Raw genomic sequence first — 14,134 nt, forward strand, 5'->3', positions numbered from 1 at the left:
CATTCACAAGGACAGACTCAACTACAGAACTGCTGAACATCAAAGCCACTCATCACCATGCAGATCTGGCATTACCTTCAATTCTGACTCCTAGAACATATCAGACATTTGTCAATATTTTTAAGTTTGTATTTTCACAAAAACTGGCTTCTTATTTTTCCTTCTAATTGCATTCTCCACCTAAATCTACCTCCTTTCCCATCCAGGAGAATAGATAGATAGATAGATAGATAGATAGATAGATAGATAGATAGATAGATAGATAAAAATACTTGTTTCATATGTCCCCCAATTCCAACAAACCATTTCTCATCTAAATCAGAACCTTTAACAAATTACATCATTTTAAAATCAGCACACACTGACATGTGATTATAGTGATGCTACCCCCAACAGAGAATTTAATACTTGTAAGTAAACCAGCAGAAAATTTAATAATTCCCCAAGAAAACTGGTTTTATTTTATAAGCGATGGGCAAAAAGTAATTAACATGCCCAAAGAAAAGCAACTGGTAATGTGAGAAATATCTGTCAAGTGTGTAACATTTCCAGCTCAGAATGTATGGCCAGCCATAGTAATAAACTAAAGATGCTAATCCACTAAGTTCCTGAACACAAATACACAGAAGGTAATGGAAATCTGGTAAGACTTCAGCAGAAGAAGATCCTAAACCTCCATGTAACCTCCATGAGCACATAAGTATTCCTACAATCTGACTTAGTAATGGTGTCCTGTACTATGAGCTATGTGCTTAACAAAGCAAAAGATGCCTACTTATAATGAATTTATTATATGCACTCTAAAGTAAAACGGCATTCTGTTGATCCACTTTCCCTCCTGATCCAATGGCATTGCTATTTTCACAGCTCCAGTAACCAACACTGCCCACCAGCGGAACACACATCAGGAAGTAGTTCAGACAAGTCAAATCCATCCCCCTTTTATTATAGAAATGGCTGGAAGGTTCTTACTATACTTCAGCATTCTTGCTTAACACTTACTTTCCCACCAATTAGTGGCAAAACATGCATCTTTCCGCTCAAGCTGTCTTTGACAGATGATACTATCAAGCAGGTCCCACAAAGGATAACCTGGCGTCTTGTCCATCGGTTCACTGGCAACTGCATTTTGCCTTTTCGGACATTGTACATTCCTGAGAGCTGAATCCGCTCGGAGCTCCCAGTGCTGTGAGGTTTTCCTAAAATAAACACAAGCAAACATGTTACATGTTAGTCTTTAAAAATAAGCTATTTCCCCCATGAGCTATATACTAGATCAATTAGGAAACAATGGTTATAGGGGGAAAAAACTAACTTATAACTAAAAGAACATACAGCCAACAGTCATGTGGGTTTATGGAAACCAGAACGAGCATAATTATTCCTCATGTGTATTTTAGTAGCAGGTGAAACACAGCATTTTTCTTAAAACCCAAGGAAAAGGCTGTTTTAGGCCCTTTCTTATCACCAATTTTCTTATAATTTATTTTATATTTAACAAGAGATGGATTCAATATTTTTATGTATGGCTAGTCATTAGTAAACTAAGAAGAAAAGATTACAGGCCAAGACAAAATAACATTCAACATCACCCATTTAATGAGAGTAATCAGTCTTACTGGGATTAACTACCTGTTTTCTCCCCACACTTATTCAATGTATGTTTACTAAAAAGTAGAAATAAAAATTATTGTTCTGATAGGAACATACAACAAGGTGAAGGCCGAGTACAGCCAAGGCTGTGATGTGTAGAGATGGGCAGTGGCAGAGAGTAGCACTGTGACTGAGACAGTGAGAAAGACTTCAGGAGTTACTGTTCTCAAGGTAGGAATGAACGTAGTAACCCTGCACTCGGGCAAGTCCTGTCAACACAGAAGAAAGACACTGAGGGGACTACAGAAACATCAACCCAAAGTCAGATGCTGACTAGATCAGAAAGAAGCAGACAGATGTCCTGCAATAGGACCCACAGGAGAGACGACATATCTGGAAGTCTAGCCACCAAGGACTAGGAGAAAAAACAGCTCAAGAGATATTATATTATTAAAAATTATCAAATAGTTGGCAGGCCAGCAATGTGGCTCATGGAGTAAAGGTGCTTGCCACCCAATGACACAAGCCTGATGACCCGAGTTTGATCCCTAGGACCGTGGTGGAAGGAGAGAACTAAATCCCCCAAAAGCTGTCCTCTGGCCTTCACGCATGCACACACCATGGCAGCACACATACAATAAATAATGAGACTTTAAAGAAAAACAGCAAGAAAGAAGCCAAGAGTTGATAGATGCCTAACCCCCATCAAGCATGGAACAACAAGAGCCAACCACACTTAGAACACACTTCAAGAGAATTCTGAGTGTGGAACCCACCCAATAAATACACTTGGCCGAGATGTAATTTTCTAATAAGACTAGCATGTTCTCATTGGCTTCCTCTTCGAGCATACCAAATGCTTTATAAAATGACTACTTCACACTTCAATTTTATGCTAGCTGGCAAGGATGAAATGTGACGACGGTACAGCTATTTGAGCCAGTTGCCCGGCCACTAACTATCGTGCTCAAGCTTGCCACAGGAAGGAGTCTCTGCTGCTGTCCACCAGTACCGACCTTCCCACAAGCAAGGAGGACGCCAGGAGACTGTTCATAACACAAAGAACCTATCAAGGACTGTCAGTGACAGACCACTGTCACTGTCCCATTCTGCACATGTTCATTTATATCAAGAAAGGAAGATGCCAGATGTCTTCGTCTACTTTTTCTTGCTGTAATAAACACCAAAAGTAACTTGAGGGGAAAGAGTTTATTTCAGCTTACAGGTCACGCCCATTGCTGAGGGAAGCCAGGGCAGGGGCTCAAGGAAGGAACCTTGAGGAAGGAGCTGGTGCAGAGGCCATAGAGGAACGCTGCTTACTGGCTTGCTCTGTGGCTGCTGGGTTGAGTATGCTTTCTTGTACAGCCCAGGACCACCAGGCCACAGTGAGCAGGCCCCTTCTACATCAGTCAGTAGCCAAGAAAATGCCTCACAGACATGCTCTAGACCAAGCTCATGGAGACAATTCCTCAATTTTGGTTCCCTCTCCCAAGCATGTCAAGCTGACAACTAATAACAGCTACTACATGAGTCTTTCTGCATCTAACAGATTCTCTTCAATAGAGGAGACAGTAGAGAACAGACAAGATTCCAAGAAAAAAAAAAAACTAAACCAATACACTGCAACTAAATTCCAAAACCCAGTTTTCTTGACTGTAAAATAAAGTAACATTCTCCAACAAAAGAATCTAAACACACCCACACCTCTGCACACATGTGTGAATACAAAGAAGCAGATATTTTGTTTAACCACATCAGAGAAGTTTCAAGGACATTTATAACCTATCACATTTATTCAGATTTGCAAATAACTATAATAGAGATTAAGGGGGGAAAAACAAAATTAAAAACCAAGGAGCATAAGAGTCTTTCAATTTGCCAAATCAAAATATCTCCTAAAGAAAGCTCCACAGCAAATCACCAGACAGACTGACTTAGGCCAGGAAGAACCTTTAAGAGAATAGACATAGCCAGAGACTGGCTTTTTATTCTCTAGTTAGGAAAATTCCCAAGAGTTCCACATAGTCATGGAGCACAAGGGCAAGCCAGGTTTGTTCTTGGAAAACCCTGGAGATCCCACTCTGAATCAAATTCCCACTCCTATCCCCAAGTTGCTCTGAGTGCATTTTGTCCTCTAGCTCCTTCTCTGCCTGGGTGTTCCAGGTCAGACACACCCTTGGAACTGGTTGTGCACCAGCTGCACTCTGGGGAACATGGAGGTGGATGAGGTAATACACTCCTGGGCAGTCACACTGGCACACCCTCCTTTGTGTCAGATTCCTTCATTCTCAGACATCAGAAGCATTTAACTATCACTAGTCTTCCAATTGCCCAGTGCTCTAACAAATACTGTTAACACAAAAGAAGTTGATGCTTGCCCGTTTAAAGATGAGCCAATGGGTATAGATTGGACTTGAGAAATGTAACATTCACCCGCTGCAAGCTGCAGACATTCTCACAACTCAGGAGGGTGTGCTCTGAAAGCAAACATTCCAAGCTGAAACAGAGAGGACAACAGAAAACTTAAAAACACATGCATACACTTTCTCTTTGGCACATGGCAGAACGGTGACCTAGAGCTACAAGATGGGTCAGCAGGTTGCTACTAAGCCTGAGGTCCTGAATCTAATCCCTGAGACCCACATGGTACAAGGACAGAAAACTCCCACAAGCTGTCTACTGACCTCTGCTGCACAGACAGACAGACAGACAGACAGACAGACGATAAATGCAATGTTTTTTAATGGTGTTCTATAATAACCCTCAAGACACTACCCCATGAAGAGGGTTAAGGCCCCTTGTAGCAAAGTATATCATGATGTTAGAGGATCTGCTTCTTAATGACTTCCTGAACAATCCTTTTCCACATCAAATGGACAGTTTTTACTTAGTTACTTACTTTTATTTCTCATAGTACACTTGCTGGCTTGGTAGTAGTATAAAATGTCTACCACAAGCCAGACCTATGCAAAATCCTAGGGGTATTAAGAAAGTCTTCCCTGTACTACAGGGCTTAAGTCAACCTTTCTCAGGATGTGGTCAGGGACACATATCAGAATCACTTGGCTTTCTGTCAACTATAACAGACCTACAGTTTTGAAATCCTGGTAGTCAAAGACTGAATGCTGCTTTCAGCATCACCACCAAAAACTTTGTTTTATGGTAACAAATCTAAAAGATTTAATATACCTACAACACCTTCCCCAAAGTCAGATCTTCCTCCAACAAATGTTTTCCTCATAGTCACGAATTTCAATTTTCTGCTCACTCTAAACCAGTTACTTAATATTTCTATACCACATAAAGCCACTTGAAAAATAACAGGAAAGAAAGCTATGAACTCTAGGAAGGGTAAAAATACAAAAACATATCGAGGGCTGGAAAGACGTCACAGTGGTTTAAGAGTATTTGCTGCTTTTCCAGAAGACATGGGTTCAGTTCTCATCAAATAGTTCACAACTGCCTGTAATTCCAGTTTCAGGAGATCTGACACCATCTCTAGGCCTCATTGGACACTTGCATGCGTGTAGGATGTACACACACACACACACACACACACACACACACACTATTTTAAAAGTAGATATGCATAGACATCAAATCTGACAGATAGTGCAATTGGATTCATGGGACCAACCTCAAGACTTATAATAAAAGATGGTGACATTAAGAGCAAGAGTCTACCAAATCTCCTCAGAGTATATTCCGAACATTTTTAAGGCTTGCTACGGACAGTAAATTACTTTGAGAGATTTTAAGTCTTTGCTATCTATCACTTCCAGTGCTCTTCACTCCTTTATATACAGTCCATGTGAGATTGTTTTCACTCTGCCTCGGTGTCTGAACCACTTCTTGTGGTTCAGATCTGCTAATAACGTCTGTCTGCTTTTCTGTTTATGAAAGCCTCCTTTTCTTTGTTTTTAATGATATTCCACTGCATGGAGACTTCTGGGTTAACAGTCCTTTCTTCATTATTCTGAAGATGCCCTTCCAGCATCTTCTGTTTCTGAGAAGTGTGCTGCCATTCCTCAGCTGCCTCTCAAAGATTTTCTCTTTATTAGTAGTTTGAAGCAGTTTGTTTTTTCTCTTTAATGCATGGTGGGGGTGGAGGAAATGCACATGGAGGCTAGAAAACAATCCTGGGTGAGAATACCTGTCCACCACCTTAGAAACAGAGTGTCGTGTCCCGTCCTGTCCCCACCCCCCACCCCCGCCTCCTGGCTGGGATTGCAGGTACATGTCACCACACCAGGCATTTTTATGTGTGTGCCAGGAGTCAGCTCAGGATCTTGTGCTCTCAAGGCAGGAACTTTACAAGCTGAGCATTTTCCCAGCTCTCTGCAGCATGATATTTGATATGTTCTTTCACATTTCTTATACTCAAGACTTACAGCATTTGAAATTTATGGTCAAAATTAAGAATTTTGCCAGCTATTAGTGCTTCAAATACTTTCTCTGATCTCGCAAGTCCTCTTTAGGGGCACCAACTGTACAGACACAAATTAAGCCACTTGAAATTATAACTCACTGATGTTCAGTTCTTTCTGCTTGCTCTTATGTTGGTTTTGACAACCACTGTATCTTCAGGATTACTATCTTTTGTTCTGCAGTATTTAAATCTGTTAAAAATTAGTTCTAGTATATCTGGCATCTCTAGAAGCCCAATTTGGGTACATGCACACACAAAAATCTCTCCTGTATCTCCTGGCCTGCTAATGTTCCACCTTCAAGAACATATAAAAAGTAAGTACGGGGGCTGCTTATATTTCCTTGCAGTTAACCCTGTCACTCACACTGCTGCTGTGCCAGTTTAGTTCAGTGACTCTTTTGGAAATGGGCCTTTTTTCCACACCACTGATCATTTTTGTTTGAATACCATTCACTGTGAATTCTACCTTGGTGAATGCTAATTTGTCTTTCTACAAATAATACAGAACTGTTCAAGGACAGTTATTTGGAAGCAGTTTGTTTTCTTGTAAGTTTATTTGCAGGACAACGGTCTTGAGCCAATAACATTAGTAAACAGTACCCTGATGAGTCCTTTTTCCACTCTGGCTAGGAGCTTGAACTACCCCCGGCAGCATGAGTGTCAAGCTTTACCTCTGATATTCTGGCTAGTGTTTTCCCAGCTTTGCATACTTTCCACACACACGTGCTCTGATTGGTACTCATGGCGTCTTAGTGACGACCATTTGCAGATTTCTAGAACTTCACCTCTCTGAGCTCCCTTTTTTTTCCAGCACCCAGGCCCTACAAATGCAGGTTACTTTCTCAAACAACGAGACTATGGATTTATTGCCAATAAAATCTCTGCTAAGTACTTCCTAGAGCCTTGTTTTGTTTTAAGCATTTATTTGTTTATTCTGCGTATGCTTGTGAGACTTGCAGAAGTCAGTTCTCTTCTTCTACACAGGGTCCTGAGGTTCAACCGCATGTCGTCAGACTTAAGCAGCAAGTGCCCTTGCCTAATGAGGCAGGGGCTGGAGAGACGGCTAAGTAGTTAAGAGTGTGAATCGCTCTTGCAAAAGACTTGAGTTCCATTACCAGAACCCAGGTTGGGCAGCTCACAGATCCAGGAGATCAGATACCCTTTTCTGCTGACCTCTATGGACACCTACACACGTTGCATAGACCCACACAGACACACAAATATATCCACATAAAAATATATTTATAGATTCTTTTATATTCTTCCCATGTAGCTTGCTTCTTAATAAAGAGAATGGCAGAAGCAACAGTAGCAGCTTGCAACCTCCAAAAGTGGGTCATAAAAGGCACAGGGGCTTGGATACTACTTACTTTCTCTAAGATTTTATAGAGACAAAAATTCTTTGGAGGAGGCTGACTGCTTTGTCATGAGGACACTCACACAAACTCATGAACGGCCAAAGAGGCAGAAGAACTTGCTAGCATCAGTGAGGAACTGAGAGATGCCTCTAGCCAACTGCCATGTAAGTCCTAACACAAACAGATGCTGAAGCTACTGTCCAGCTCAAAGAACTGTAGCCTGGGACATATGACTGCCACCTTTACGACAGAGCCTAAGCCAGAACATTCAGCAAGCTAACACCTGAGCTCCCGACTTAGAGAAAGTATAAAAAAATAAAGGTTTGGAATTCTGAGCCACCAAGTCTAAGAACAGTGACTAAAAGAACCTTGCATGTTAGTTTCACTTAGTTCTGTTTACTGAGCATAGCAGAAATTAATAGCTTGTATTTCTCTAAAAGGATCTAAAAAAAGTCTCTAAAACTTTGTATAAATTAGTGTAACTGGAAATACTTTTTTAAAAAGAGTAAGAATGGCACATTAAGCTGTCAAAACAATTTCCAAATGTTATGAGACTATAAGGCTTCATGTCAAAGCAGAACCAAATAACTAGAAATATCTGAGGACGATATAGCTAATGGAGAAATTCAACATGGCCTGGGATGAATGACAACGCTCGATACTCACTGCTCCATCTTTTGAGCTTAAGCACTGATAAGCTATAAGTGTGTCATTATTGGACTCAAATCCTTAAATCCTTTTTGACTAGTCCTATGATAGAAAGAATGAATTGACCACTGTCTAAGACCATCTCAAGAGCCAGCAAATAGACTGAAATGACCCTGCAGGAGTCTAGAGACCAGAGCCCTAAACTGCAGCTGGTAATTCTGTCTCTTACCAAGACACTAACACCACAATGACAAGCTCTGCCTGGCAGGAGCTCTGAAACAGACTGAAGTCTGGTGGCTCTTAGCTAATGAAAATGACAACCAGCCACTAACTAGACTGAGAGAGGGTTACTGTGTGCATCAAGTCATCTGCCCAGAAACTCTTACTTCTTCCCGATGGCTACTCAGTGTGATTAGGGTTATTTATAACTCTCCAACTGCTGCAGACTCTTAATCCTAGAAAATACTAACAGGTTAAAATCTGCTTTACAATACTCATGAAAGAGTGCCAGAAAATGTGTACTATCCCCAATGGCCTTAATGATTCATTCAGTAAACACAGAGTTAAAGTAATTTAAATGTGGGGAGAAAAATCTACCAGAGAAAACTCTCAAATAAGCTATAGCAAAATTAGTAATGAACTTTCAAATTATAAGATTATTTCTGTAACTGTAGGTTTCACCATAAATATTGAATGGAAACAAGTTCTAGTGGAAGACCTCAAACTTTTAGCATGCACCAAAAATCACTGGGAAGCTTGCAAATGAAACAGACTGTAGGGTTTTACCCCCTAGAGTTGTAAACTACTCTGGATAGGGGCTTGAGAAAGCACCAAGACTATAGTTTGGACACACCAACTTCCAGCACTGGGTTGTCAATGGCTCCTCTAACACAGGTTCGGCTGCACTTGGTTATATTAACCTCAGCCACAGAAGCAAATGGACCAGGCTGAAGGAAAGATGAACCTGCTTAAGTTCTCAGGCATCTTTAACTCTATCCTCTATGCACCAAGGAAAACTGGTTTAGCTGGCTTTAATAGTTGATGCTCAGATCTCTTTTTGAGCTGTGTTTTAAAGAAGGCTTCTTCGGTTGTGTTACAACTTTGCATTCAGAGATTCTCTCTCTCTCTCTCTCTCTCTCTCTCTCTCTCTCTCTCTCTCTCTCTCTCTCTCTCTCTCTCACACACACACACACACACACACACACACACACACACACACACACACACTTTATGATCTTCTCAATTCCAGTAGCTATAGCTACCCTAGTTTGTTTCTATGTGGCCATAACAAAACAAGTGACCAAAATCAACCTGGGGAGGAAAGGGCTTATTTGTCTTATACTTTCACATCATAGTTTATCATTGAGAGAAGCCAAAGCAGGAACCTGGGGGCAGAAATGTTCCTTAATGACTTGTTCGTCTTCCTTCTTATATGGCTCAGGACCCCTGCCTAGGGGCAGCACCATCCACAGTGGACTGGGTCCTCCTACATCAATCATTAATGAAGAAAACAAACCACAGACATGCCCACAGGCCAATCTTCTTTGAAACCAGGTGACTCTAGCTTGTATTGACAAAAACCAACCAGCACAGTAGCTGGTTGATATGACTTCCTGCTCTTAACTTCTAGCAAAGAAAACACATTTGAAATCTTTCACATCGATCTTCACTTGTCAACGCAAAGTCTTTACATTCTGTGGCTTCCCCAAATGGCAGGCTCACCTTCGCTATGCACAACGTCACATAAGACCTTAACAGTCTTTCCGCACATCCCTCCGCTGTCTTTCTCATCTGAGATGCCTATTTTCAGTAGCGGGCACAATCACAGCAACACTGCACTCCCTCCCGCTGCTGCCGTCTCTGCTGTGACACACAACAGACCTGCCCACGTCCACAGGTCACACGTCTGCCACACTCAACATCTTACGTCACCTGTATTTCTCTTTTCTGACCAAAACATCACTCTAGCAGACTGCATCACCTACCTTTCTGACATCAGTATTTCTCCATAAAGAATGTCACAAGACACCAGAATTTAAGCATAAAATGCCATAAAAGAGGAGAAGTAGCTGAACTTTTTTGGAGTTGAAAAAGCTGAGAAAGCCTGAGGGTAGGCTTAATTGAAATTTGGACTTCAGAAAACTACAAAGTACTACCTCTTGTGAGGCTTTAGAGATCTGAGGAATGACTAATTCTTAAGGCTTAACATAAAAAAAGCAAAAAAAAAAAAAAAAAAAAAAACCCACCTATATGGCCACTAAACCAGACATTATGTTCAGCTACCTCTTCCTGATGGAAACCCAGTCTCTCAGAGGTGATGAACAATGCTGTGTGTGGAAATCAGGATGACAGAGCTAGATAAGACAATTTCACAGTTCCATCTAAGTCAAGTTTCCACTGTGAGAGCTTTAATTGGGAGTGCTGTGCTCCACCCAGGTATATATACAATTCTAAGTAAATTTTAAGATAAACGTCTAATGCCAAGCATGAATGGCTTTTGGATAATCTGTACCACGGTTCAGCTCTAAGACACAGTGAAAAACTGTATTTCAGTTCCCTTTCCTGATAAAGACAGATTTCAACCAGGATGTGTTCAGAAGATTACAAAGAGCAATTTCTTCCTATATAACCATATCAGTCACAATAGAATTCAAAATACTTTCCACAGTGATTCTCTCTAGGAAGTAGGATTATGGACTTGTCTCCCCATGTTATAATACATACTAAATATAAATTTGTCAAAATGCATGTTTTTTCATTTCAACGGCAAAACTACTTATGTAAGTTTTCTGTTAACTACCATTTTCCCTACAAAGCTGATTAGAGATGAATAGTCTAGAATTAAAAGTTCAAAAACTGACTTAAGAAGCTAATCTTGGGCGAGCTAGAAGGCTCAGCCAGTAAAGGCATCTGCTATTGAGGCTGTCAACCCAAGTTCAATCCCTGGACCCATATGATGGAAGGAAAACTGAATCCACAACTGTCTTCTGTCCTCCACATATGTGCTCACACACATGAGCACACACAAAATAAAGAATAACATCACCTTCATCAAATGTCTAAGCCTCTCCTATTCCAAACATGATTCTCTTTCAACTTATTAGAAATCTCTAAAAGAAAATTTTAAAAAATCTTCCACATTCCTATGATATCCCATAGGAAATTAAAGGAACTTTAAACTTCTTCACAGCCACACATAAAAAGGCTACAAAGTTACCACTTAATTTTCTCAATTATTAAAAATAAGCCAGGCATAGTGACAGATGCCTAGCCCTTGGGATGTGGAGGCATGAAATCAGGTGTTCAAAGTGAGTGAGTTCAAGGCCAGTCCAGACAACACCAGGCCCTGTCAATAAATACATAAATGTCCAAGTATCAAAAGTGCAAAAGTAAAAAAGAATAGCCTACTATTTTATACTATTATAAAAAATATACTATTATATTTTATACTATTGTGATAGTTACCAATTTTTATATGTACATCTTTTACATGCTTGTAGTCATAATAGATATACTGTTATATATTCTGCTTTATCTCTGCCAACTTACATCATGTACCATTTTCCAGGCTGTCAGTCTTATAACTTAACACTTGAAAATTATGCCATACATTATCTACTCCTAGTGGATAACTGAGTGTTTACTCCATGAAGTGGTGGAGGTTTTTACTACCAATTCTTCCTCCGGGTTACTGCTTCTTTCTTTGGAGCCATTGCTGTGAAACAGCTATAAATCAAAGTGAAGCGAACAGCAAGGCTCCACTTCTGGACAGCCTTCCAATAGGAGTGAGCATCATTCCAGACATTCTAAGACCACCAAAAAGGAAGACCACCAAGGACTTTAAAAGAAAAGCCAAGTCCAAGCCATACTATAAAAATGAACCCAGACAGACTATCAGAAGGAAGTAGACTCCACTTCGTTGTCGCCAATATTTGCATCTGAGTAAGATATGAAGAGAACTGACTAAAGAAAATACCCTAGAAAGAAAGGGGAAGAGGATGAGGTTCATATGTTTTTCTGGTGAAAACTTTTATATTTCTACTTAAAACACATGATAATTTTATCTAGCACTCTATATTGTTGTCTGTTTTTGCTCCCAACTACCTTTAAAAATGTGTTTTCTCCACAAGGAAAAAAAAGAGAACCTGAGCGAGCGAGCGAGCGAGCGAGCTGTCTCCACTGTTCACTAACACAATCACCAAAAGCAAGTGTGCACGCTGCAACCAACAGCACAGCAGATGCACACAACCACCCGGCGCTCTGCAGTGGACTGTGTGGGGCCTGCACGGCCTGCTGTCATAGAGCACCACAGAACAGTCTTTCCCATCCAGGGTAATGATGTAATTCACAAGTCTGCCAGTCACTGGGCTTCTGGGGGCCCTTTCTCTAACCGCATAAATCCATTCCTGTGCTTTGGAGTCCTTCAAATCTAATCCCATGCCTTGGCTTGTAGATTACAGTACAGGAAAAATATAGGTACTTTTTTTTTCTACATGCAGGCTCAAAGCCTCACCTACTACTTAGAATACACTAAGTGTTCTGTATATTATTTATTAGAGAAATGAACACACTAATCTGTTTAGGCTAAGGAAAGCCAATTCCTAACTATACATCAAATTAGTCAAATGATAAAACTTCAGCTGAAATCTTGGGAAAGGAAAAGAAAAAAAACATAGGAAAATGGGTGTCTCAAAGCAAATCTTCACACTCTCCAATAATCTTTAATTTATACAAATAAACAAAACATTGTCCAGAATTAACAACCCAATTATTTCAAGCTTCTCTACTAGAAACATTAAAGATTTTGTTGTTATATTAGTACATGTTAGAAGCATGTTATAAACAAATATGGACAAAAATACATAAAGTAGAAATGACCCAAAAAAAGTAACAGAAATCATACCAGAAAAAATAATCAGGCCGGGCAGTGGTGGCACACACTTTTAATCCCAGCACTTGGGAGGCAGAGCTAGGCGGATCTCTGTAAGTTTGAGGCCAGCCTGGTCTACAGAGCAAGATCTAGGACAGTCACCAAAACGACACAGAGAGACCCTGTCTCAAAAAACCAAAAAAGGAAAGAAAAAAGAAAAAAATAATCAGGCTAGAGTTTTGTGTTTACTACAGGAATAATAATCTATCAGTTTTGGAATCCCTGGAGATTAGCAAGCAAACTCAGTCTCTAAAATATACTGACCACAGAAAGAGTATTTGTAACTCAGACTACAAATAAAGTGAGAGGCACCAACATCTCTGCAGAAACATGAATTTACAGGCACTGTGAAAAACTACATTAAGACTCTTAAAGCCAAGTTGTCATTTTCACTGTGATTTATAAAAGCAATATGACATTCTAAGAGTTTGTTTTGAACTCACACTTTTCAATCCTAAGTTATACAGAGAAATTCTCATTTTTATAGGACAACAAATCATAAAATGTCATTACTCAAAACAACACAGGACTGTGAGAAACAATCAGAATACACACAGGAAACATAATCCTCACTTCCAAAATGTGAACACTATGAGGCAAAATACATTAATTTTTATATGAATGCACAAAAATTACAATGTGCTGTTTTGCCAGGGACTGGCTAAACTCTGAACAATTCGATTTTTAATTCCTGAACATATATAGTAGTTACATTTCTTTGCCTCTCCTGGAATGAAACTAAAGCCATTCAACTGGTCCTGACCAATAAACTGACTGGGACAGGCAATTCCAGAAATCATATGAAACAGTCCATGCTGCACTCCACATACTTCCCACTCACTGCCCAGACAGAAAGACTCAGAGCAGCAGACTCTGGAAGAGCTCTAGGGCATGGGTAAACCACAAGACAGAGGTCTTGGTTCCTGTGTCAGCTGAAATGGAGCTGCCTGCCTGAACAGATTAGCCGTGGACATGGTCAAGAGAACATAAAACAGCTGTTGTGCTCTACCAGTTGATCTGTACAGTTGGCTGCTGCGTTAACTAATATGTCTCTATCACGGTTACACTCAGGTTAAAATTACCCCCTCACTGGACCAAGTGTCTAGGTCTGCGAATGCCAAGAGTAGGGCACTAGGTTCCCTGTTCTTCCAGCATGCAAGCAAAACAATGACAACC

At 40.3% G+C, this 14,134-nt stretch overlaps 1 protein-coding gene across 1 annotated transcript in view; it reads right to left on the reverse strand.

Moving 5' to 3' along the window:
- Positions 1–14,134, reverse strand: part of Phlpp1 (PH domain and leucine rich repeat protein phosphatase 1) — a 233,503-nt gene that overhangs the window by 131,582 nt on the left and 87,787 nt on the right. Inside the window, exon 2 of the mRNA XM_052736466.1 lies at positions 1,003–1,199. Within this exon, the coding sequence (XP_052592426.1) occupies positions 1,003–1,199 (197 nt within the window). The remainder of the gene's footprint in view (positions 1–1,002; positions 1,200–14,134) is intronic.

The sequence above is a fragment of the Peromyscus californicus genome, unplaced genomic scaffold (genome assembly GCF_007827085.1).
Source record: "Peromyscus californicus insignis strain IS unplaced genomic scaffold, ASM782708v3 Scaffold_14__1_contigs__length_90479793_seg_1, whole genome shotgun sequence".
NCBI lineage: Eukaryota > Metazoa > Chordata > Mammalia > Rodentia > Cricetidae > Peromyscus > Peromyscus californicus.